The 26,589-nt window shown below is 49.8% G+C and overlaps 2 protein-coding genes across 4 annotated transcripts in view; both read right to left on the bottom strand.

Annotated features, from left to right (window-relative positions):
* Positions 1–538: 538 nt before the first annotated feature.
* Positions 539–16,241, bottom strand: asb10 (ankyrin repeat and SOCS box containing 10). 3 transcript variants are annotated; one of them, XM_063041133.1, is made up of 6 exons: positions 15,816–16,241; positions 11,435–11,702; positions 5,818–6,322; positions 4,443–4,556; positions 2,239–2,453; positions 901–1,009 (listed from the first exon to the last, which is right to left on the bottom strand). In XM_063041133.1, exons 1-5 carry the CDS (start codon positions 16,054–16,056, stop codon positions 2,268–2,270), a joined length of 1,314 nt encoding a protein of 437 aa, XP_062897203.1. In that variant the 5' UTR covers positions 16,057–16,241; the 3' UTR covers positions 901–1,009; positions 2,239–2,267. The 3 variants fall into 3 exon arrangements, with proteins under 3 accessions (XP_062897212.1, XP_062897203.1, XP_062897194.1); XM_063041142.1 differs by lacking the exon at positions 2,239–2,453 and having other exon boundaries at positions 539–1,009; XM_063041124.1 differs by lacking the exon at positions 901–1,009 and having other exon boundaries at positions 1,970–2,453.
* Positions 16,242–21,938: 5,697 nt separating this feature from the next.
* The window catches only part of LOC134348022 (dynein regulatory complex protein 11-like), a 146,162-nt gene continuing 141,511 nt past the window's right edge, over positions 21,939–26,589 (bottom strand). Inside the window, exons 17-19 of the mRNA XM_063050814.1 lie at positions 23,731–23,908; positions 22,767–23,005; positions 21,939–22,046 (exon numbers count right to left, since the gene is read on the bottom strand). Coding sequence (XP_062906884.1) covers positions 21,939–22,046; positions 22,767–23,005; positions 23,731–23,908 — 525 coding nt within the window. The remainder of the gene's footprint in view (positions 22,047–22,766; positions 23,006–23,730; positions 23,909–26,589) is intronic.

Raw genomic sequence — 26,589 nt, forward strand, 5'->3', positions numbered from 1 at the left:
TCCCGATGTGGCCTCCTCTACACTGGTGAGCCCATTGTAAACTGGGGCACCGCTTTCTTGAGCACCCCCACTCCACCCGTCAGAAGTGGATTTTCCCGGTGGCCAACCACTTTAATTCCTACTCCCATTCCAGAATGTTGTCCACGGCCTCTTGTGCCCCAATGAGGCCACTCTCAGGGTGGAGAAGCAACACCTCATATTCTGTCCTGGTAGCCTACAATTTGATGGCATGAACATCCATTTCTTCTTCCAGTATTTTTTTCACTCCTCCTTCCCTCTTCTTCTATTCTCCAGTCTGGCCTCTTACCTCTTCTCACCTGCCAATCACCTTCCCCTTCCTCCTTCCCTTTCTCCCATGGTCCACTCTCCTCTCCCATCAGATTCCTTCCTCCCCAGCCCTTGATCTTTCTCATCCACCTGGTTTCACCCATCACCTTCTAGCTATCCTGCTTCCCCTCCCCCCACCTTTTCACTCTGACACCTTGCCCCTTCTCTTCCAGTCCTGAGGAAAGGTCTTGGTCTGAAACGTTGATTTTTTTATTCATCTCCATAGATGCTGCTGAGTTCCTCGGGTATTTTGCGGGTGCTTCGGGATGTGAACCTGCTTCCGGAGGCTGAAACGGATGGCGACTGGTGGGAGTCGGGTATCCTCTCCTTGGCGGCCTCACTGCTAGGGTGGGGTGTAGAGGGTGGAGGCAGGAGGGCTGACATCACAGACCTGTCTGGAGAGACCAGCGTTCCTGGTGTGTGTGTGTGTGTTACAAAAACTCTTCTGTCATATTCCCACTAAACAAGTGGCATTAAACAGTCTGAAGTACAGTAAATCACAGAGCAGATCTGGTCCACAAACTCCGTAAACTGCCAGCCTTCCATCAGCAAGTGTCCCTCAGACTGTAGCCACTAGACGCAGATGTCTTGCACAGGAGATGGGAGCTCTCTCATTGGATGAAAGTCTCTCCGGAGGAGGCTGCAGACTTGGGCCCTGGAGCCGATCCAGATGATGAAGGAGCTGGGGATGGAGGCAGGGTCACTCTGGGGCCCAGCGCCCAACCCACCTTCGGATGGTGGGGGGAGGGACAGGCAGAAGGAGCTCTGGATCTCCCATCAGTTTCAGCATTTGCACTTGCACTTCCACTACCCCCACCTTACTCCCCACACTTTCAAACTCATTCAGCCCCACCCCCCAACCCCCAGTCAGGTCTTCCCCTCCCCCACCCTTCAGTGAACTATCATCCATCATCCCAGCCGTTAAAGGCATCCGTTAGTCTTGCGAGACCATGGATCTGCGCCTGGAAAGTCTTCACCCTCCAGGGCACAGGCCTAGGCAAGGTTGTATGGAAGACCAGCAGTTGCCCATGCTGCAAGTCTCCCCTCTCCACGACACCAATGTTGTCCAAGGGAAGGGCATTAGGACCCATACAGCTTGGCACCAGTGTTGTCGCAGAGCAATGTGTGATTAAGTGCCTTGCTCAAGGACACAACGCGTCATTGGGGCTCGAACTCACGACCTTCAGGTCACTAGTCCAATGCCTTAACCACTTGGCCACGTGCCCACACATCCCAGCCACCCCCCAGGATTAGACCCATTCCCCACCTGGCCAGACGCCGCTCCCAGGATTAGACAGCATACCCAGAGCAGAGGATCTGCTCAGTCGCAGGACAATGTAGCTCCATCTCGCCCCGTTCCCGACCCACCCCTCTATAGCCACACCTCCTTTAGTGACTCACCCTCCCCCCCTTGCTGGACCCATCCCCTCACCGATTGCAACCCCACTTCACTGACCGCTGGGTGTGGAGCACATCCACTATCAGGGAGAGTTCACTGACAAGGCATCCTCCCCTCATATTCCTGACCCCTCCACCACTCCTGCCCTTCTCCCCTCTTCAACCCTTTCTTCTCCTTCGATCCCTCCCTTTCTCCTCCGACCCTATTATCCCCTCCTCCTTCTCTCCAGTCCCTCTTCCTCAAGTCCTCATCCTTCTCCCTGCACCCCTCCACATTCTCCACCTTTTCTTTCTCCTCCCCCGACCCTCTCTGCCCCTCCCCCAATTCACACCCTCTTCCATTCACTGACTACACTGAACTCACTCGACAGCGGACTCCCGTGAGGCTGTGATCGGGGCCGGTCCCGGGGGACGGGTGGGGGGTGGGGGTGGTTCTGTGTTCCGATGGGAGGAGCCAATGTCCAGTGGGCGGAGTCAGTGCTGATCGGGTGTGGCCCTAGCTTGACGGTGTACCTGCCGGGTGCGCGGACCTGTTGCCACCCCTACATCAGGAAACCGTGGATCTCCAGCAGCAGGAAGTTTTTGAGGGCGGAGGGCAGCGGCAGCGCGGGCACGGCGCTCGCGCACGAGCCTCGGCAGTGAGCGCGGATGACGCACCGAGACAGGTGCTGCAGGGAGCGCGGAGTGCGCAGCACCGAGTCCAGCAAGCTGTAGAACTCGGCGTGTTCCTGCGGGTCGGGTGTGGGAGAGAGAGAGAGAGAGAGATGGAGACAGATCATCAATCACATACACCGCACCCTATTCTCACCTCCCCACCCCACCTTCACCTTAACCCCTGACCTTTCCCCTAGCCCTCAGCCTAACCCTTCAGCCCCCCAGCCCCGTACAAGTTTTATTTCAAGCCACACCTGGGGTGAGACATAGCTGGAACTCTGTGAACAGGTTGGCCTTCCACTAATGGACAGGTACGTTATTGACAGGCAGCGCAGACGGGGTTGATGGGGAGATTCTGGGATGGACGGTGGTTTCGTGGGGATGGGCTGTGTGAGGTGAGAACCCAATGGCTAGTATCCGGAATGAACGGTGACCCGACTGCATCATAAGGTTGTTCGGGATTGGGAGGGCTGGACACTGTGGGTGCATCCCACACCCACAACTCTGCACCAGATGGGGAAGAGTTCGAGCAGAGGGCACCGTGTCTTTGAACTTCCTGCATCTGAAGGCTGGATTTTTATTGCTAAGGAAACCTAGGGCTTCAGGCAGAGGCAAATGGCCTGCTAGGTCCTGTCTCTTTTCATCCAGGGGTCTCACTCTTCTGGAATCTCTGTGACCCAGTTCCTGCCACTGAGTGAATCAGATGAAATGCTCTGTGTCCCTTTCCAGCTCCTCTCTCCATATCCCACAGTCTCCTGCGACCCTCTCTCCATATCCCACTGTGACTCTCTCTCCATATCCCACAGTCTCCTGCGACCCTCTCTCCATATTCCACTGTGATTCTCTCTCCATATCCCACAGTCTCCTGCGACCCTCTCTCCATATCCCACTGTGACTCTCTCTCCATATCCCACAGTCTCCTGCGACTCTCTCTCCATATCCCACAGTCTCCTGTGACTCTCTCTCCATATCCCAGTCTCCTGCGACCCTCTCTCCATATCCGACAGCCTCCTGTGACCCTCTCTCCATATCCCACAGCCTCCTGTTACCTCCCTCCATATCCCACTGTGACCCCCCTCTCTCCATATCCCACACTCCTGTGACCCCCCTCCATATCCCAGTCTTCTGTCACCCCCTCCCCTCTCTCCATATCCCACAGTCTCCTGTGACCCCCCCTTCATATCCCAGTCTCCTGTGACCCCCCCTCCATATCCCAGACTCCTGTGACCCTCTCTCCAAATTCCACAGTCTCCTGTGACCCCCCTCCATATCCCAGACTCCTGTGACCCTCTCTCCATATCCCACAGTCTCCTGTGACCCCCCCGTCCACACCCCAGTCTCCTGTGACCCTCTCTCCATATCCCACAGCCTCCTGTGACCCCCCTCTCCATATCCCACAGACTCCTGTGACCCTCTCTCCAAATTCCAGTCTCCTGTGACCCTCTCTCCATATCCCACAGTCTCCTGTGACCCCCCCTCCATATCCCACAGTCTCCTGTGACCCCCCCGTCCATATCCCAGTCTCCTGTGACCCTCTCTCCAAATTCCACAGTCTCCTGTGACCCTCTCTCCATATCCCACAGTCTCCTGTGACCCCCCCCATATCCCACAGACTCCTGTGACCCTCTCTCCAAATTCCACAGTCTCCTGTGACCCTCCCTCTCTCCATATCCCACAGACTCCTGTGATCCTCTCTCCATATCCCACAGTCTCCTGTGACCCCCCTCGTCCATACCCCAGTCTCCTGTGACCCTCTCTCCATATCCCACAGCCTCCTGTGACCCCCCTCTCCATATCCCACAGACTCCTGTGACCCTCTCTCCAAATTCGTCTCCTGTGACCCTCTCTCCATATCCCACAGTCTCCTGTGACCCCCCTCCATATCCCACACTCCTGTGACCCCCCCGTCCATATCCCAGTCTCCTGTGACCCTCTCTCCAAATTCCACAGTCTCCTGTGACCCTCTCTCCATATCCCACAGTCTCCTGTGACCCTCTCTCCATATCCCACAGACTGCTGTGACTCCCTGCCACAACAACCTGCTCCCTGCTGATAGACCATACCCGCAGAACTTCCAGTGGGATTGCCTTCAGCCATTCGTCTGTCACCTTGAGGTGGTCGTAGACATTGAGCAGAACCTCAATCGTTGCCGGAGACTTGGAACAGTATTTCAACACCTGCGCCAAGAGAGAGGGTGAGAGGGGCAGGGGGAGAGAATGAGGGTGGGAAAAGGAGCGTGGCAGTGGAAGGAGAGGAGAGGGAAGGAGCAGGGTGGGAGATAAGATAGTGGAGGGGATTGTAGATACGGGGAAGGAGAGAGGGAGGGAGAAAAAGGTAGGAAAAGGTTAGTCAGAGGATGGACACCAGACAGCAGAGCCTGCACTTGCTCTTATTGGGTCATGCAGTGCCGGTGGAGAGAACTGTATAGTCAACATTTGGGTCTGTGTGTTGTTCCAGATTTGCGTCTCCATGCACAAGCTTTTTTTTCGGTTATTTAATTATCCCTGTATGGGGGCAGTGTACCATCCTCAGTGGGCATTGACCTGAGTGGCTTGCAAGGCTACTTCGGGAGGGTATGCAAGTCCATTGTGTTGGTGTGTCTGGAATCAACAACAGCCCAGAGTTGGGAGTCGTGGAGCAGATGGATGGTGTGGTTACTGAGGCAGTTTCCTATGTGTCATTCCCTCCCAGGCTTGTATTAATCATGGTCATCAACTCAAGAGGTCAATGCCTTGGCCATTTAGGACTGAACCCAGAAAGAATTTCTGCTCCTTGGGCTGTGGAGACAGAATCACTGGGTGATGTCATGAACACAGGAGATTCTGCCAATGCTGGAAATCCAGAGAAATAAACCCAAAATGCTGGAGGAACCAGCAGGCCAGGCTGCATCTATGGAGATGAATGAAGAGTCAATGTTTTTAGGGCCAAGAGCCTTCATCAGGACTGGTGAAAAGGATGTTCAGGAGAATGTTGATGGACCTGGAGGGATTGAGTTATAGGGAGGGTCTGGACAGGCTGATCTGTTTTCCCTGGAGCGAAGGAGGCTGAGCGGTGGCCTAACACAGGTTTATAAAATTATGAGGGTATAAATAAGATTCTAGAGATGAGTCTGGAACTGGAGATCAGTTTTAAAGTGAGAGGGGAAAAGTTCAAAGGAGCCAAGGGGCAGGTTTTTAACACAGCGGATGGTGGGTGTCTGGAATGAGCTGCCAGAGGAAGTGGAATAAGCAGGTACAATTACAATGTTCAGAAGACATTTGGACATAGACAAGGATGGGAAAGGTTCAGGGAGATATGGGTCAAGTGTAAACGACCAGCACTGGCTGGCATGGATGAGCTGGACCAAAAGGCCTCTTTCTGTATAACTCAAAGACTGTAACTGAGAGGTGCTGGTCACACCCATTGCAACAGACACTCACACGGCAAGCTGTACCTCACCTTGGGAAAAGCACCTGGCCAGATGCGGATGGATCCGTAGTTCAGGAGGGACCGCACTATGCGCTCGGGCTCATGATCCAGCTTGTAGCTGACAGCTTGCAGGGCTTTGTGAAGTGGGGCATTGCCACCGTAATCCATGCGGTTGACATCAATGCCCTTGGCGAGGAGCAGGTCCACGATCCTGTGGTTGGCTGTGTAACAGGCTAGGTGTAGAGCAGACTGCTGCTCCTCGTCCAGAGCTGTCACACTGGCTCCACTCTCCACCAGCTTTCTGCACACCCGGTAATACCTCTCAGTGTCTGCGTGGCTGTGGGGCTGACCACACACGCAGTGTAAGGCAGTTTGACCACACTTATTTAACCGGTTAATCGAGGCTCCGTAGTTGAGGTACAAGTTGACGTGCTCCTCCAGGCCAAACCTGGAAGCAATGTGCAGTGCAGTGTCATCCTTTTCCTCGGTCCGACTGTTAACGTGGCCACCAAGTTCCAGTAAGTATTGCGCACATCTGTCAAGAACACCTGCAGTTATTCCATCCTAGACAATTACTGCCCACCAGACAACACACTCTACCAATTACTGTTCACCAAACAATGAACTCAGCAAATCACTGCTCACCAAACAGCACACTCAACCAATCACCGCTCAACAAAATATAAACTCAATGAGTCACTGCTCATCGTTGAGTCGTACAGCACGGAAACAGGCTCTTTGGCCCACCTGATCAATACTAATCAAGATTCCCATCTAAGCTAGCCCCATTTGCCCCTGTTTGGCTTATAGCCCTCTAAACATTTCCTATCTTTGCCTTTTGCCTCCTCATGGTCTGTTACCTTGTTGTGGTGAGAGGCTTGTGTATCTCAGTGAGGCTATGGGCTATACCATGTGGAGCTACTCAAGATGGACAGGTCATGGCTGAGAGGTCAGACTCAATATGGTCCACTGGAGAAGGAAGTAGCAACCCACCCCAGTAATTTGCCAAGAAAACCTTATGGAAAAGTCCATGAGGTCATGAAGAGTCTGACTTGACTTAACAATTGAACAACAATAAGTGCCTTTTCAAAGTTGTTATTGTACCTGCCTCAACAACTTTCTCTGGTAGATAATTGCACATATGCACCACTCATCATGTTAGAAAAAATTGGCCCTCAAATTCCTATTAAATATCTCCCCTCTCACCCTAAACCTATGCCCTTTAATTCTTGATTCCTCAATCCTGGGGAAAAGACAATTTTAAACATTTCTATAAGATCACTTCTCAGTCTCCTACACTCCAAGGAATAAAGTTCTAGCTTTTCCAGCCTCTTCCTATAACTCATACACTCAAATGTGGAAAACCACTGGAAAATGATGCTAGTGAGGTAGTAACAGGGGACAAAGAAATGACAGATGAACTTAATGGGTACTTTGCATCTGTCTTCACTGTGTAAGACACGAGGAGTGTGCTAGAGGTCCGTAAGTATCAGGGAGCAGGAGTGAGCACCTTTGCTATTACAAAGGTAAAGGTGCTGGGCAAACTTAAAGGTCTTAAGATGGATAAGTCACCTGGATCAGATGGACTACATCCCAGAGTCCTGAAAGAGGTTGCTGAAGAGATAATGAATGCATTGGTCATGATCTTTCAAGAATCACTTGATTCTGTCATAGTCCCAGAGGACTGGAAGATTGCAAATGTCACTCCACTCTTTAAGAAAGGAGGAAGGCAAAAGAAAGGAAATTATGGGCCAGTTAGCCTAACCTCAGTGGTTGGGAAAGTTTTGGAGTCTATTATTAAGGCTGAGGTTTCAGGCTACTTGGAGACTAAAGATAAAATAAGTCAAAGTCAGCATGGTTTCTGGGAAGGGAAATCTTGCTTGACAAATCTGTTAGAGTTCTTTGAGGAAGTTACAAGCAGGGTGGACAAAGGAGATGCAGTGGATGGCATTTACTTTGATTTTCATTTGCTTAGGTGCCACACGTAAGGCTGCTTAACAAGATAAAATCCTATGGTCTTAGAGGAAATATACTGGCATGGATAGTAGAATGGCTGACAAGCAGGAGGCAGTGAGTGGGAATAAACGGAACCTTTTCGAGTTGGCTGCCAATGATTAGTGGTGTTCCTCAGTGTCAGAATTGGGACCGCTACTTTTCATATTGTTTGTTAATGATTTGGATAATGGAATTGATTACTTTGTGGCGAGTTTGTGGATGATACAAAGAAAGGTGGAAGGTTAGGTAGTGCTGAGGAAGTAATGCGATTGCAGCAGGACTTAGACAAACTGGAAGAATGGACAAAAAAGTGGGAGATGAAATACAATGTTAGGAAATGTACGATAATGCATTTTGGTAAAAAGAACAATAGTGTGGACTACTATCTAAATGGGAAGAAGATTCAAACAGAGGTGCAGAGGAACTTAGGAGTCCTTGTGTAAGTCTCCCAGAAGGTTAATTTACAGGTTGAGTCTGTGGTAAAGAAGGCAAATGCAATGTTGGCATTTATTTCAAGGGGAATAGAATATAAATGCAATCTTGAGGATGATTCCAGGAATGAGTGGTTATATGGGGAGCACTTGGCAGCTTTGAGCCTGTAGTCACTGGAAATCAGAAGAATGCATGGGGGTCTCATTGAAACCTACTGAATGTTGAAAGGACTAGATAGGGTGGATGTGGAGAGGATGTTTCCTTTGGTGGGGATATCCAGAACTAGAGGGCACAGCCTCAAAATTGAGGGGCAACCCTTTAGAACAGAGGTCAAGGGGAATTTTTTTAGCCAGAGTGAAGTGAATGTATGGAATGCTGTGCCACAGACTGTGGTGGAGGCCAAGTCTGTGGGTATATTTAAGGTAGAAGTTGATCATTTCCTGATTGGTCAGGGCATCAGAGGATATGGCGAGAAGGCAGGTGTATGGGGTTGAGTGTGATTCGGGATCAGCCGAGGGACTGGTGAAGCAGATTCAATGGGCTGAATGGCCCAATTCTGCTCCTGTATCTTATGGTCTGATGAAAGCCAGCATGCACAAACCCTTCCTCACCATCCAGTCTACTTGTGAGTCCGCTTTTAGGGAAACTTGTCCTTGTACTCCAAGATCCCTCTGTTCTATAATACACCTCAGTCACCTGCCTTTCACTGTGAATATTCATCCTGGATTTGACTTCCCAAAACACAACATCCTGCACTTATTCATTTACCCAGCTGATGAAGATTCACGTGTAATTTTTGATAACCTTCTTCATTATCTACTATACCAACCATTTTAGTATCATTTGCAAACTTAACATGCCCTGTACTTTGTTATTTAAATCATATCCAGCACCCTACTCTCATCGACCTTTTGGTTACTTCAAGAAGCTTAATCAAATTCCTAAGAAATGATTGCTCACACAGAAAGCCATGTTGATCACCCTTAATTAACCCATCCTTCCAGATGTATTCATGTCTTATCTTTCATAATCCTTTCCAGTAACTTACCTTCCACAGATGTCTTCTCTAGCCTTCCACAGTGTCCTTTGATAAAAACTGATTAGGCCCAACCTATTTTCATACTTTTTAAGACCTCTCCCTAATTGTAACATGGACTATCCCCAAGACCTCCACATTTACTTTTTCTAGTTCCGAAGTCTCCATGTCTTTCTCCATAGTAAAAACCCAGGAAAAGTATTCATTTTGGACCTTGACCATCTCCTGTGCTCCACACAAGTATGCACCATTTGGTCTTTGACAGGTCCTATTCTCTCTCTCGTTACTCTTTCTTCCTTAATAAGTATATTAAATCTCTTTGGATACTCTTTAATCTTCTCTGTCAAATGTATCTCAATTCCCCTTCCATGCCTCCTGATTTCCTTCCTGAGTACAGTCCTGCACCTCCTATTCTGCTCCTGGGATTCGCTTGATCCCAGCTGTCTCTACCTGATCCATGTCACTGTCCCCTTTTACCTGGCCAGGGCCTCATTATCCCTTGTCATCCAGGGTTCCCTATTCTTACCAGGCTTGACCTTCACTCTAACAGGAACATGCAGGGCTGGAGGTCTCACCATCTCACCTTTAAGTGTCTCCCACTTGCTCACAAACAACCTATTCCAATCAAGCTCATGTCTCATACCATAAGATAGATAATTCCCCGGAGCTGGACAAGGTTACTACAGGAAGACCACACTGAGAGTATTGTGTTCAGTTCTGTCGCCTCATTATAGGAAGGATGTGGAAGCTTTAGACAGGGTGTAGAGGAGATTTTTCAGGATGCTGCCTGAGCTAGAGAGCATGTCTTATGAGAAAAGGTTGACTGAGCTGGGGATTTTCTCCTTGGAGTGAAGGACGATGAGAGATGATTTGACAGAGGTGTACAATATGATAAGAGGATGGATACAGTGAACAGCTCAATACTTCTTTCTCAAAGCAGTAATGGCTATATGAGGGGGCATAATTTTAAGGTGTTTTGAGGAGACTATAGAGGGATGTTAGAAGTAGTTTTTAAAAAATATACAGAGAGTGGTAGGTGCACGTTATGGGGGGGGGGTGGTGATAGAGGCAGGTATATTAGAGACATTTAAGAGTCCCTAAGTAAAATAGAATGATCTTGAAGTTGGTTAAAGGGTTGGCACAACATCATGGGCTGAAAGGCCTGTATTGTGCTGTATATTCATACCATTAAAATTTGCCTTCCCCCAATATAGAACATGAACATGTGGACCTGTTCTGTCCCTTTCCATAATTAGTTTAAAACTCATGGAACTTTGGTCACGAGTTACAAAATGCTCCTGATGAGGTGAAATGATCTGTATGGTTAGCTTTTCACTCTACCCTGTTACATGTGACAATAATAAACCAATTTACCAATTCTGAAGTGCTGCTTTTCAACATTCAACTTAACTCCTCAATTCCCTTTGCAGGATCTCACCTGCCTTCCTGCCTGTGTCACTGGTCTCAATATGGACCATGACTTTGGGCTACTCACCCTCTCCTTTCAGGTGATCGAAGGTATTTTTGACCCCAGCACTACAGAGACAGTAACCCCACCCTGGATTCTCATTCTGAGCTACACAGGTGGCCTACTGAATTTGTACTGACCTTCACCAGCAGCAAATACAATACGTCAGAGGAACACAGTAGATTGAACAGCATCTGTGGGGGCAAAGGAATTGTATATGTTTCGAGTTTCAGTATTCCTCTTCCCTCATAGATGTGGCCTGACCAGCTGAAGTCCCTCCAGCAGACTGTGTGTTGCTCCTGATTCCAGGATCTGTAGTCACTGGTGTCTTGTCACACACCCAGATTCCACCACTTGCTTACACTCTAGGGACAACTCACAGTGGCCAATTAACCCGACAACTAGCATGGCTTTGGGACGTGGGAGAAGTCTGAGTGCTTAGGAAAAACCCATGCAGTGATGGGGAGAGTGTGCAGGAACTGAACCATGGACACTTGTTCTGTGAGACACCACTGTGCTGCCCGAACAATTCAGGGTCGTTCCTCGGCTTGATACTAGGCAGGTAGGATGTCCGATGAGGATGAGGTTGGTGGGGGGCGGGGGGAAGCTGGGATATCAGGGAAGGTTGAAGGGGGAAGGGTGGGCTTTGAAAGGTTTTTGTCCAAAGTTTCAGCACAGCAATATTGCAGCAGTAGAGTTGTGAGTTTTGAACTTACCTCAGGGACTCGGGGGAGGTGCAGAGATGCAGCGGACAATAGCCGTCCTCGGACACTGCATTTGGGTTAGCTCCCGCTCTCAGCAGTAGCCGTGCACACTCAGCCTGGGAGTTCTCACACGCCTCGTGCAGGGCAGTCTTCCCTCCGGGAGAAAAGTCGGGCTCAGCTCCACAGGACAGTAGGTGCCGCACACACTGGTCATATCCCCTGCTCGAGCAGATCTGCAGCGGCGTGGTGAACTCCTGCTTGTAGCACAGTGACCAGATCCCTGCAGGAAGGACGGGTCATGGGTCATTGCCAGGGTACAGGTCATGGGTCATTACCTGGGGAACAGGGCACAGGTCATTACTGAGGGTACAGGGGATGTAGTCATTACTGAGGGGAGTGGGTACAGGTTGTTATCCTTACCCTTTACTCTATCAGGAACATGTAGATCATGAACTGCCATATCTCACTCTTAATACCCTCCCAGTTGCCAAATGACCCTACCTAGTAGGGCCCTTCATATATTGCCTGAGGAAATACCATCCAATCTAAACCCTTGGCTCTACAACAGTTCAGTTTATGTTAGGATACCTATGCATCATGGCCTGGTGTAGAACTACCAATGCCCAAGAATGGAAAAGCCCACAAAAACTTGTGGATACAGCCCAATCCATCACAAGCAAAGCCTTCTCCACCAGTGAGAACATGTACAAGGATCACTGTCACAAGAAACCAAGGACCTCCACCATCCAGACCATACTCTCTTCTTGCTGCTGCCGTTGGTAAGGAGATTGTTTTATGTGGCATTCACACTTCTAATTGAAGTGTGGCCCAGAAAGGGCAAACACGCGCCTGTCTGCTCGGGAGCGGGGTTGGATTGATCTTCATCTGGCACCTTGTCCACAGCCATTCCAACATGGGTGGCCTGGAGTTGGCATCGCCTGATGGAGTCCTTGACGCACACAAGCCTCCACACGATATCGACCTGCGGATACGCCTCCACACGATATCGACCTGTGGATACGCCTCCACACGATACGTCCTGACGAAGGGTTCCGGCCCGAAACGTCGACTCATCGTTTCCACGGTTGCTGCCCGACCTGCTACGTTCCTCCAGTGTGTTGTGAGTGTTGCTTTGATCCCAGCATCTGCAGATTATTTTGTGTTATCAACCTGTTGATCCAGGTTGTGGATAGAGAAGGAGGTATGGCATTCTTAGGTCCCACACCACCAGGTTCAGGAACTGTTATTACTTTCCAACCATCAGGTTCCTGAACCGGTGTGAATAATTCCTGTCACCACAAATCTGAACATATTTTACAATGCATGGACTCACTTTCAAGGATCCTACAACTCATGTTCTCAGTTTTATCCATCAATCTACCTATTCAGTATTTGCACAGTTTGTCTTGATTTGCACACTGGTTACTTGCTAGTCTTTGAGGGTAGATTTTCTTTGATTATATTGCATTTCTTTGTTCTACTGTGTATGCTTCCAAGAAACTGAATCTCAAGGTAGGATACAGTGATATACGTACTTTGACAATAAATTTACTTTGAATTTCAAAAGTTAAATCCTCTACTCTGACAGCCCCATTATTCTTGCAGCTGTCTGTAATCTCCCTGAATATTTGTTCGTCAAATTCCATTGACTATTTGGGGGCATAATGTAGAAGCCCAACAATGTGATTATCCTCTTATTTCTCAGCTCAAATTAGAAAGCCTCACTGCACTATGCCTCAGTAATATCATCTCAGACCACTGCTGTGATATTCTCTTTAATAAGAAATGCAACTCCCCCCCCCCACCAATAGAACCTGTAACCTGGAACATTTAACTGGCAGTCCTGTCCTTTCTTCAGCCATATTTCTGTAATGGCTATAACATCCAAGTCCCACATAGCTAACCACCATTTGAGTTCACCTGCTCCACCTGTCAGGTCTCCTCGTATTGAAAGAAATGTAGTTTAATCCAGCAAGCTTTTCTCCCTTGCTGCCAGGCTGCTTCCTGTCTTGTCGACTGACCTTTCTGAAACTGAGTTCAGTATCAGCTTCCAGCCTCTCATTTGCCTTCCTGATGCATTGGATCCCACCACCTCCGCCAATCTAGTCTAAATCCTCCCCAGTAGTACAGTACCAGGAAATGTGCTGATCAGAACATTGTTCCAGTTCAGCTGTAACCCAGCCATCTTGTACTGCTCTCCCCCATCCCAGAGAAGATACCAGTAATCCACAAATCGGAACCACGGCCCCCTGCACCAATTCCTCAGCCACGCATTTATCTGTCTGTGTGATACTGTACTGTGCAACACGCTCTATGAGGCGGCACAGTAGTGTGAGCTTGGATGGCACGGACCAGTTGGGCCGAAGGGCCCGTTTCCGTGTTCTCTGATACTGTCACTACAGAGGAAGGTTTCCTAATATCCCTTATCATCGCTGTCAGCTGTCCCATCCCCTCCAGCCTCTACCGCCTTAAGGAAATCCAACCCAGCCACCCCAGTCTCCTCGTAACTGAAACCCTCTGTCCCGAGCAATGCCCTGACGAGTCTTCGGGACACCCCCTCTATATCAGAACCGGGTTTATCATCACGACATTGCAGTGAAATGTATTCGGGACACCCCCTCTATATCAGAACCGGGTTTATCATCACGACATTGCAGTGAAATGTATTCGGGACACCCCCTCTATATCAGAACCGGGTTTATCATCACGACATTGCAGTGAAATGTATTCGGGACACCCCCTCTATATCAGAACCGGGTTTATCATCACGACATTGCAGTGAAATGTATTCGGGACACCCCCTCTATATCAGAACCGGGTTTATCATCACGACATTGCAGTGAAATGTATTCGGGACACCCCCTCTATATCAGAACCGGGTTTATCATCACGACATTGCGGTGAAATGTATTCGGGACACCCCCTCTATATCAGAACCGGGTTTATCATCACGACATTGCGGTGAAATGTATTCGGGACACCCCCTCTATATCAGAACCGGGTTTATCATCACGACATTGCGGTGAAATGTGTTGTTTTCTGGCAGCAGTACGGTGTAAAACATAAAAACTTTCAGCAACTTCCAAAAACAGTGAGAAAGAGGAGTAGCGAACATGGGCCATTTAGAAATCTGACGGAGGAGGGAAGGAAGCTGGTCCTGAAATCGCTCTTGCACCTCCTCACTGATGACTGTACCGTGACGCGGGCGTGTCCCGCGTGGTATGTATCTTTCTTGAGACCCTCACTGAGGAATCCGTGTCCTGAAGTTCCTGACCCCGCCTTGTCCCCACTGATCACTTCTTCATCCCGAAGATCCCAGTGACCCCCAAACACAATATATTTCCCCCAGATCCGCCCCTGTAACTGCCCTGTCCATCGACCCTCTGTAATTCCCCCGACCCTGCACCAGACACCCCCCCCCGTAATTCCCCTTTCCTGACTCCTCTACTCCCCGAAACTCCCCGTATCTGTCCCTCCCCCGGCTCACGCACTCAGGGCCCGCAGGTTGTAGCGGTAGTTCCTCCACTGTTCTACGTCGCTGGTGTCAAACACCACGTTGGGGTGAAGGTGGGGGTGCTGGGGGTCCGTAGTCAGGAGTAGCACCGTCTCTGCCTCCCCCAGTAGCAGGGCGTGCCATAATTCCCAGGCGGGACCTTCTGCCTTAGCGGTGACAATGACATTGGACATGTCGTGGTGGGAGGTCTGACTGCTCCTTTCCACAGCTGAGGCTATTTTCTGCAGCCCCTCGTGATGCTCTGGCTCCGAGACAGCTCAGGATTTGGTGTCAGACCGCTGCTCCGCCCAGTCAGTCCCCGACCCAGGAGATCACTCACCCATTGCCCCATGCGGTCTCTGGTAGCGAGCCCTGCTCTCAGTGATCCACAGCCAAAACATCCCCTCCCTCCCAGAGTCCCTCTGATTCTGACGGTGTGACCCAGACCTCGCCAATGTGTCCAAGGTACCTGTCACCCTCCCCGGTCCTTATCCATCCCCTCCCATCCTTCCCCATGGGCTCCCCTCGCCCACACGTCCCATGTGGTCTGTCTGTCCCTGGTACGTGGTCGGCGAGTGATCCCGGGGCCGGGCCGTAATGAGATCAGGTCCTAGGGAGACCCGTGTGTCCCATCAACCCTCATCCCAACACCTCCAACCATCCAACTCCCCTACTGTTTCAAACCTCTCCACACTAAATCCTGATTTCTGATCTATCAGGGCTCACCCATCCCTCAACCCCCCTCCCACATCAACGCCCTCCCTCCTCACTGTCTCACCCTCCTTACCATCTCCCTCTCTCACCACCCCTCCCTCAGTGCCCTGTCCTACAAGACAATACTCCTTCAGAACCGTTCTGCGGTGTACCTGACCTACGGGTGCAGCCCCTCCCCGCACTCACCCAGTCTGGGTGCCGGCTGCACGCTCTCCTCAGCCTGTGGGATTAGCAGATCCCCGACGCTGCCCCTGGTGAAGAGGCATCGGACCCTGTGCAGGTCTCCGGTGTACAGGGCGTTGTGAACCAAGCTGTCCGCACACACCAGTGAGTGGGGCGGGAGGCAGCCGCGACCCCACCTCCTCCTCCACACAGCTGCCTCCCTGTCCCGGCTCAGAGACCTCAGCGCGAGGCCGCGGCGGGACATCACCGGCAGGCCCGCCACCCTCCTGATCAACACAGAGAGCCGGGCCTGGCTCTGGCCAGCTGCTATTTCCGTAACTGTTTACAGAGCGGTTTAACCTCCTCAGTGCTGGAGCGGTACTGGGCAAGGTCCCGCCATGGAAAGGGTACAAGGTAACGGTGAGGAGTGGGGTCGATGGGGTGTTGGGTGGCGACGCGTGCGGGTCGAGGTGGAGTGGGTGTGGGTGGGGAGAGTAGGTGCGAAGGCCCCAGTGAGAAGAATGATCAGTTGTAACAAGCCCTGTGCTGCAACTGGTGTCTTCAGACTTGGCTTTTGAGATCTTCCCGTGGACTTTGACAGTTATTGCTTCTGGGATCTTGCTTTGCACTGTGACACACTGGCAGGGTCACTTTCCTAAGGTTGGCTAGCCTAGTGGACTCCAACCCAGAGTTCAGTCCTTGGTTTACTGTTTAGTTTACATTAAAGGTCTGGAAGGAATAGTGTGTAAGGTCCCAGGTTTGCTGATGATACAAAACTAGATAGAATGCATTATGATAGGGATACACAGCCGGACGTAGGTAGAAGAGCGTGATTTGGAGTATAGTGTTAGGGAGTGTGGGCTCATGCCCTTCAGTGAGCGAAACCAGGCAGATTATTGTCTGTGTGGAGAGAAATTGCAAGAGGGATCTAGGTGTTCCAGTCACTCAGAGTTAGCAGACAGGTCCACCAAGTCACAGTTATACAGCATGGAAACAGGTCCTTTGGCCCAACTCGTGCACGATGACCAATTGCCTACTTGAGCTAGTCCTATTTGCCTGCATATGGCCCATATCCCCCTAAACCTTTCCTGTCAATGTACACGTCCAAGTGCTTCTTAAAATAGAGTACTACTTGTTATAGAACACTGCAGCTCAGAAACCATGCCAAACTTATTCTGTATCGGAGGTCCTCCGTACACCTCCCATCCACGTTCTTATCCAAACTTCTCTTAAATGTTGCAGTCAAAACTGCATCCATTTCTTTCACTGGCAGCTCATTCCACACTTGCACTGCCCTCTGAATGAAGAAGCTCCTCCTTGTCCCTCTTAAATGTTTCATTTTTCACTTGCTAGTTCAAGTTTCACATAACCTCACAAAGCCTCCTTGCATTCACCCTATAGTCAGGTGCTCAAGCCCTGGCTATATCCTTGTATTTTTCCTCTGTACTCTCAATCTTTCTGTAGGTAGGTGACCAGAATTGTACATAGTACTCCAAATTTGACCTCACCATTGTCTTATTCAACTTCAACATAACATCCCATCTCCTGTACTTAATACTCAGATTTTTGAAGACCAATGTGCCGAAAGCTCTCTTTACAACCCCATCTGCCTGTGACACCATTTTCAAGCAAAAATGGTTTTGAATTTCCAGATCCCTTTATTTTACCGCACCACTCAGCGCCCCTCTGTTTACTATGTAAGTACTACCCTGAGTTGTCCTCCCAAACTACAACACCTCACAGGTGTCTGCATTAAATTCCATATGCCATTTTTCCAGCTGGTTCAGATCTGGCTGCAAGTTTTGATACTCCACCCCCAATCTTTGTGTCATTCACAAGTCTGCTGGTCCAGTTTACCACATTATCATCCAAATCATTTTATAGATGACAAATAATAATGGACCCAGCACAGATCCTTGTAGCCCATCACTAGTCACAGGCTTCCAGTCAGAGAGGTAACCATTTACTACCACTCTCTGGCTTCTCTCACTAGAGTCATAGAAAACTACAGCACAGAAAAAGGCCCTTCAGCCCATCTAGTCCATGCAGAACTATTTAACCCACCTACTTCTATCTACCTTCACCTGGACAATAGCTCTCCATACCCCTATCATCCATGTACCTATCTAAACTTCTCTTAAACTTTGAAATCAAGCGTACATGCACCTCTTGCACTGGCAGCTCATTCCACATTCTCACAACCCTCTGAGTGAAGAAGTTTTCCCTCATGTTCCACTTAAAACTTTTCACCTTTCGCCCTTAACCCATGACATCTAGTTGTAGTTGCATTAAACCTCAGTGAAAAACGCCTGCTTGAATTTACCCTATCTATACTCCTCAAAAAATTGTATAACTCTCTCAAATCTTCCCTCAATCTTCTACTTGGCAACCTAATCAATCATTACTTATAACTCCCTGTGAAGCCCTGAGAATATATTCATCTTAATTTGCCTCAAGACAACAAGCACTTTCACTTTTGTAATCTGGATATGGTCCATGAACTCCTCCCTGTTTTGCCTCAGTTCTCTATACACTGTGTCCATCTCACGAGTGAATACAGATGCAAAAAATCCATTTGAGATCTCTTTTGGCTCCATGCATAGATGACCATGCTGATCTTCAAGTGGACCAAGTTTGTCCCTTGCTACCCTTTTGCTATTAATGTATCTATAAAAATCCTTCACCGTGTCTGCCAGAGTAACTTGATGCCTTCTCTTAGTTGTCCTGATTTCCCTCTTGTGTGTGCCTCAAATGAAAAAAATTCCTTCAGACTTCTATTTAATCTCTTCCCTCTCACTTGAAACCTGTGCTCTTTAGTCCTTGATTCCACAATGTTGAGGAAAAGGCTGTGCATGTCCACGCTATCTATGCCCCTCAAGATTTTATACATCCTCTGTATTATCACCCCTCAGTCTAATGAAAAAAGTCCCAACCTGTTCAGATTCTCTCCATAACTCAGTTCCTCGAGTCCCCACAACATAAATCTCCTCTGTGCTCTTTCCAGTTTAAAGGCATCTTTCCAATAGCAGGGCGATCAAAATGGTACATAAAATTCCAAGTGTGCCCTCACCAACTATAACATAAATCATTGTACAACTGCAACGTAACATCACAACTCCTGACTCAATGCCTTCTTCACCATCCTAATTATATGCAACACCACTTTCAGGGATCCATGTACTTGTACTCCAAGGTCTTTCTGTTCTCCAACACTACCCAAGCCCCTGCCATTCACTCGTACCCCGGTTTGTCTTTCCAAAATATAACACATCACCCTTAAACTTTTCATCCAAAAGATTAAGATGCATGGGCTGTTTGGATTCAGAAATGGCTTGCTCATAGAAGATAGAAGGTAGTAGCCAATGGGACTTATTCTGGCTGGAGATCTGTGACAAAGGTCTGTCCTGGAACCTCTCCTGTTTGTGATATATACAAATGGCCTGGATTAAAATATAGGTGGGTGAGTTAGTAAATTCACAGATGATACAAAGATTGGTGGATGGTGCAGAAGAAAGACAAAGGAACAGTAGGATATAGATCAGTTTGCAATTATGGGTGGAGAAATGGCAGATGGAGATTAACCTGGCCAAATGTAAAGTATTGCCCTTTGGAAGGTCAAATGTAAAAAGACCATACACTATACAGTTTAATCCAGATAAATGTGAGGTGTTACATTTTGGGAGATTAAATATAAGGGAAAGTATACAGTTTACAGAATATAGTACAACCTTTAAGTATACAGTATGACCGTTAACATTAATGTACGGAGGGATTTTGGGCGTTCAGGTTCATAGTCCCTAAAAGTGGTAATGAAGGCATACAGTGTTGGTCAAGGTATTGCGTATAAATCAGGAAGTTATTGTAGCTGTGTAAAACTTTGGGTTCGTTCACACATGGAGTGTTATCTGCAGCTCTGCTCATCCCATTACAGGGAGGATATGGAGAATGTGGAGAGGGTACAAAACTGGTTTACCAGGATAGAACATAAAACAATACAGCACTGGGCAGGCCATTCAGCCCATGATTCTGTGCTGACCTTGATGGCAAATGTCATTCTCCCTGTGTCTCATCCATTCCCTTCATAATTTTGTGTCTATCAAAAAGTGGCTTAAATTCCACCAAACTGCCTGCTTCCATTACTACCTTGGTAATCAATTCCAGACACCTAACACTTTGTGTAAAAAAAACTTTGCCTCTCACCTCCCCTTTAAACTTCCTAACTTGAACCTTAAAAGCATATCCTTTGCTTTTTGGCATTTCTACCTTTAGAAAAGGACTCTGACTGCCTACCACATCTGTGCCTTTCCTATAAACTCTATCTTCACCCTCTGACGCTCAAGGGAGAGCAACTTAAGTTTGTCCAACTATTTGAAGTTCATACTCTCTAATCCAGGCAGCATCCTGGTAAACTTCTTCAACACCCTCTCCACATCTTTGCTACAATGGGGCAAACAAAATTGTATACAATACTCCCAGTGCAGACTGACAAGCTGCAGCATGACATCCTTACATTTATACTCAGCACCTTCACCAATAAAGGTAAGCCTGTCATATGCCCCTTTAACTCCGTATCCACTTCCAGTGAGCTATGGACTTGGACCCCAAGACCTCTCTGTACCTCAATGCTGTTAAGACATCTACATTAATTCTATACTTTCTCCTTTCATTTGGCATCCCAAAGTGCAACATCTCATATTTGCCCGGATTAAACTCCATCTGCAGGATATTGCCTGGGTTAGAGGGGTTGGACAAACTTGGGGGATTGTTTTCTCTGGATGTTTGAGGGGAGACCTGATAGAGGTTTATAAGATTATGAAAGGCACAGACAGGGTGGATAGTCTGAGTTTTTTTCTCAGGGTAGGAATGTGAGACACCAGAAGACATTTAAGGAGAGAGGAGGAAGAGAGAGTTGAAAGGAGATATGTGGGTCCAGTTTTTATTGTACAAAGAATGGTGGGTGCCTGGGACAGGTTGCCAGAGGCGGAGGTGTGCAGACATTTGACAGATCTGATGAAGGGTTTCAGCCCAAAATGTTAACTCTTTATATCTCTCCATAGATGCTGCTGGACCTGCTATGTTCTTTCTACATTTTGTGTGTGTTGCTTTGTATTTCCAGCATCTTCAGAATCTCCTGTGTTTATGATTGTCCTGCTCCTGGTTCCTCTCCACAAAGAATGTGGATATGAAGGCAAGGGGTGTAATCAATAAAATTGCAGATTACACAGACATTGATGGTGTTAACAGTGAGCTGGATGACATAGGTACAGGATGATCTTGGTCTATTGGTAATTTGGGTATAGCAGATTGTTATTGATTGATCCATTGGTAATCTGGTAAGAGTAGATTATTATTGATCTATTAGTAATCTGGGAACAGTAGATTATTATTGATCCATAAGTAATGCAGGTAGAGCAGATTATGATTGATCCATTGGTAATCTGGACAGAGCAGATTGTTATTGATCCTTTGGTAATCTGCACAGAACATGTTACTACTGATCCATTGGTAAACTGAGTAGAGCAGTTATAGTCGCAAACACGAGGAATTCTGCAGATGCTGGAAATTCAAGCAACACACATCAAAGTTTCTGGTGAACGCAGCAGGCCAGGCAGCATCTCTAGGAAGAGGAACAGTCGACGTTTCGGGCCGAGACCTGATGAAGGGTCTCGTCCCGAAACGAGAGCAGTTATAGTACTCAGAGTACACATGTGGTCAGCATACAATGGGAGGGATATGGTTGAGGGTAGAGAAGCTTGGTCTGTTTTCCTTGGAGCAGAGGATGCTGAGGGGGAATCTGACTGAGGTGTGAAAAATCACAAGGGGCATAGATAGAGTAAATATTGGGAAAGTGTTCTGTGACAGAGGTTTCTGAAACCAGAGGACATCAGTTTAGGGTTGGGGTAAGAGCTTTCTCCCCCGACCACACTCCCTGAGGTAGTGAAGGGGTGGGGAGGCAGGGACTCCCACAGTGTTTGACACAACATTGGAATCAGCAGGAAGGACCGGGTTTTTCGATGGTCAGCATGATCATGATGGGCTGAAGGGCCTGTTGCTGTGCTTCATTACTCAGTAACTCTGTAAAATCAATCTCTTTATTTCAGAATCTGTGCCATCCCAGGGCAGTGGTGACACTGGCTCCAAGGCCCCTCATCTCCTCTTCTTCTTCTCCTTCTCCGCCACCTCCTGCTCAGATTTCTCCTTCTCCCGACGGATCTTCAGAGCTGCCTTCATCAGGGGGGTCTTAGCAAACCAGTTCTAGGGGAGCAGGGACACAGCATTAGTGATGGAGAGAGTGGGGGGAGGAGGGAGAGAAAGAGACAGGGAGAGTGAGGGAAAGAGGGGATGAGACAGAGAGAGGGGGAGAGAGGGAGAGAGGGGATGAGACAGAGCAAAAGAGAGAGGGAATGAGAGAGAGAGAGAAATAATATCTCTCCAGAACTCTTCTTCCTCCTGCATTAGTCCCACTCTCTCTCTCCAATTTCTCTCCCCGTCTCCATCTTTTCTCTCTCACCTATCTCTCCATCTCCCTTGTATTTTTCACCAATCACCCTGCTTCCTCCTCCCCTTCCATCTGACTATTTCTCCTCCTGCTCACCCTCTTGCCACCTCACCCCTCCCTCCCTCTCTATCTCTCTCCTCCCTCTCTCCCTCACTCTCTATCTCCCTCCCTCTCTCCCTCTCTCCCTCTCTCCCTCTCTCCCTCTCTCCCTCTCTCCCTCTCTCCCTCTCTCCCTCTCTCCCTCTCTCCCTCTCTCCCTCTCTCCCTCTCTCCCTCCCTCCCTCCCTCTCTCCTCCCTCTTTCTCTCCCTCCCTCCCTCTCTCCCTCCCTCCCTGTCTCTCTCCTCCCTCCCTCTCTCCCTCCTGCTCTCACTCTATTCCGCTTGCACCCATTCCCTCCCTGTCCTCCTCTTCCCCCCTCCTCTATACCCGTCCCCCATCCACCACTTCCCTTACATTCCCCCCCCTCCCCCATACCCTGAAGGCTTCGTCCTGGTCCATGTAGATGGGAGTAATGCTGCTGAGGGTGCGGATGAAGCTGTTTGCAGTCAGGGGTGTGGGTGTCTGTGGCCGCAGTCGTTGGTCATTCAGCACAGTCTGCACTGCCTGGACCAACTGTCCTGGGGTGTAACCATCCGAAATCCGGGCCAGGGAGCCGAGCTCCAGGGGGCTGCTCACTGCCGCTCCCTGTTGTTCCACCAGCTTCTTCCAGATCACTGCCACGGGGTGGGGGGAAACGGCAGACAGTCAGAGCATGGCTCTCTCACAGAGCACGGCTACCCTGATGTCCACAACTGAAAAACCCCTCCCCACACTCCTCAACCTCCCATTCCCACCCTCCCCGTCAGAGCACGGCACCCCAGAAGTCCTCCTCCCTCCTCCTCCCTCGCTACAGACCCCACCCTACATGTGCGTCACCACCCAGGGACCCTGCTCCCCCAGACACCATATAAACCCCGTTCTCACATACCCCTGTCGGGGCATGTTTCTGCCCCTGCCTAGCCCAGCACCACAGCACCACCCAGGGCACCCACTCATCACGATGGCTCTGTAGGATCCTGGTCTGCCCACATCAGCCAGCTGGGTAACATCAACCCCCCATCTCACGGCCATGGTATCTATAACACCCCCTTCCCAGACTCAGGGTGGGGGCGGTGGGCTGAGGAGCTCTGTTTCGTAATGGTGGGGCAGTGGGGGTCTCAGGAGATGAGGGAGGGTGGAAGGAGTGAGGAGGAGGACCTCACATTATCCCACCCCACAGCATACCACATCCCCTCACCCTCCTACTCATTCCCCCTTCCCCATCCCCCACCCCTCCTCTGATCCCATTCCTCTCCCCTAATTCCCCCTCTCCTCACCTCTCCCCACCTCTCCCCTACCCCACACCTTCCCCTGACCACTCCCCTTCCAGCCTCCCCCTTCTCCCGTGGGGGGCACTCACGGATCCGGGAGGAGTAGTCCGGGCGGGGTATGGGGATGATGTGCTCGTACACCCGGAAGAAGGGTCGGGGTTCAGCGTCGAAGGGCCGCGGCGTGGTCCCGATCAGAAGCACTCTGTCCGCTGTCCCGATCCGTTTCAGCAGCTTTGGCAGCTCCTTCCTCAGGCGCTTTGGCTCCAGCTGTTCCCCAGAGGTGGGGGTCACTGTGGGCTCTGACAGGCTCCCATCCACTCCCCCCTCCAGCACCACCTACTGTCAAGTATCACCCCACACCCCATACCCTCCCTGTTAACCAACACTTATACACCCCCACCCCACCATCTCCCATACATAGAGACACTGCCTCAGAGAACCCCCCCCCCCCAGTTTAATATCACTGGCATATGTTCTATTGCAGCAGCAGTACATGGCAGACAAAATAATAAAAAATATAAATTACACTAAGAAGTATATATAACTAAATTGAATTAGTAGGGCAAAATGAGGGGAAAAACAAATATATATATATATATATATATACACACACACTGAGGTAGTGTTCATGGGTCATTGTCCATTCAGAATCCACCACCGCTCCTTCTCCCAAACCCCAACAACCTTCCATACCAGGACTCTCCCTCACCCACTGTCCCTCAACCCAATCCCCACTATCTCTCACACCCTGACACTCCCACCCACCACCTCCCACCCCTAGTGGCACTTCATGACGCACCTTTCTCACCAGCCCTCCACCCCGTTAATCCTCTCACCCTTCTCTGACTACCTTCTGCACCTTCCCTCCAGCTCTCTGACCTGCCCTGTGGCAAGTTCCATTCATCCATTCCTGTGTGTGGGAAGTCTCTCCCCACCCCTCAGCCTTTGCCCCAGGAATCTCCTGTCTCAGAGTGAAAACCCCCATCCCCACAACCATTCGGGGACCCACCCTTCACAGTGTCAGTGGGGCTGAGAATGGGTCATTTGTCCTACCCACTCAATCCGCCTCTGCCCACTCATTGCCCCCTCCAATTACTGCAACCCTCACCCACTGCACGTTTCTGACCAGATCCCTGCAGTTCCTGCCCTGTTACAGGAAGTGTGTGGGGCTTTGGAGAGAGTGCAGAGGAGGTTCACCAGGATGCTGCCTGGATTAGAGAGCACGATCTATAGGGGGAGGTTGGACACACTTGGGCTGTTCACTCTGAAGCAGCTGAGGCAGAGGGGAGGCTTGATAGAGATTAATAAAATTAGAGAAGCAGAGATAAAGGAGACTACCTGTGTCTTTTCCCTTGGGTTGAAATGCTAGAGGGCCTCTGTTTGAGGTGAGAGATGTGTGGGGTATGTTTCTGGAATGCTGTGCCAGGAGTGGTGGTGGGGGTAGATATGACAGAGGTGTTTAAGAGGCTGTTACATAGGCAGGGGAATGTGCAGGAATGGAAGGACATGGACATCGTGTGCGCGGAAGGGATTGGTTTAGTTGGGGATTTCAATACCAATTTAGTTACTACCTTTGTTAGGGCCTGTTCTTGTGGTGTACTGTTCTATGTTTGATGTTTTCTGAATGTCCACGCACCTGAACGATTGTCTCACAATTGGCTCTTCTCCCTACACTGTAACCACCCCACCACTACACTGTCACCATTGAACTCTGTTTTGTATATTGGGATCCAGGCTGCCCTGGCCTGCAGATTTATCCACGGTGAGAGGTGGATGTTCCCTACACTCGCCGCCTCTCGGTCCTCACCCCCTCCATGGTTTCCAGCCTCCTGATGCTCTGCCAGCTCCTTCCCCCTGTGTGGCCGTTGGCGTGTCCCTGTTCCCTGGTCAGTCCCACCTGCTGCTCTCCAATGACGTGCTGTCACTGTGTGGTGTCATCTTCCCCCCACTCCCAGCTCCTCCTCTCTATCGCATTCAGCCAGGCTTCCTCTGATCTGTCTCCTACAGTCTCACATCATTCTCTGTCCTAACGAGCCTGCCCATCCCCAGTGAGAATGTTCTCAGCCCGACTGTGAGAATCTCCCACAAGCTCCTCTGTCACCTCAGCCTCTCTCAGTGATGCAAGTAGCTCTCTGGTTCAGTACTGATGCTGAATGGAGACAGACAGATGGAGAGAGGGAGAGAGAGAATGGGAATGTATGGGATGGTGGAGAGATGTGAATGAGGGCTGTGGTGGGGTGTGGTGAAGAACAGGGACTGGGGGGGTGGGAGGGTTCATGGTGGGGATGTTGCCTCCCATAGGTACAAGGGTGGAGAGGTACCCTCCAACAGGGCCTGAGGTGAGGGTAGGGAAAAGTGCCCTCCGTCAGTGACTGGATGTTGGGGTTGGGGGAGTTCCCTTCTAAAGGGATGGGGTGGCATGGGAGTCCACTCCCCAGGAACATGGTGGGGGGATTGGGAAGAAGTCCCTTTCCACAGCAATGGGTGATTGTGTGGTCTTGGTATGACTGGGAATGATGGAGCGGGAGGAGGATATTCAGCTCTGCTCTAGCTGGTCTTGCCCCCCTCAGCACTGGTTTCCTGCTCTCAGCCACCCCTCGACACCCTGCCCAGCCCCAGCGGCCCTGCCAAGCCTCTGCAGTTCCTCCAGCTGAATCCACAATTGGAGAGAGTGCTGTTCTGGACCCCCTCAGCCCTCCCCGGTCTGGTTGTATGTGTGTGGAGGGAAATGTTGTGTTTCCACTGTCACCCAAAATCCCATCCCAGGAACCACACTTCCCCACTCATAAACAGCCACTCATTCCCAGGACACCTGGACCGCTGACAGGGCAGTGGCTGATGGGGAGGCTGGACAGGTACAAGGGATTAGGTCAGGGCTCTGAAGGTAACAAGGGAGAGGGAGAGTGGGAGGGTGGGGGAGATGGAGGCAAAGGGATGGAGGGGAGGAG

Source organism: Mobula hypostoma, chromosome 1 (assembly GCF_963921235.1).
Source record: "Mobula hypostoma chromosome 1, sMobHyp1.1, whole genome shotgun sequence".
NCBI classification, from domain to species: domain Eukaryota; kingdom Metazoa; phylum Chordata; class Chondrichthyes; order Myliobatiformes; family Myliobatidae; genus Mobula; species Mobula hypostoma.

What these genes read in the sequence shown, in the direction of transcription:
- asb10 (XM_063041133.1), bottom strand. Translation starts at nt 16,056, where the DNA reads ATGTCCCGCCGCGGCCTCGCGCTGAGGTCTCTGAGCCGGGACAGGGAG. An exon ending in ACCTCCCCCGAGTCCCTGAG is followed by an intron (nt 6,323 to 11,434) that starts GTAAGTTCAAAA and finishes TGTTCTTGACAG; the next exon opens with ATGTGCGCAATACTTACTGG. An exon ending in GGCCAGGTGCTTTTCCCAAG is followed by an intron (nt 4,557 to 5,817) that starts GTGAGGTACAGC and finishes CTCTTGGCGCAG; the next exon opens with GTGTTGAAATACTGTTCCAA.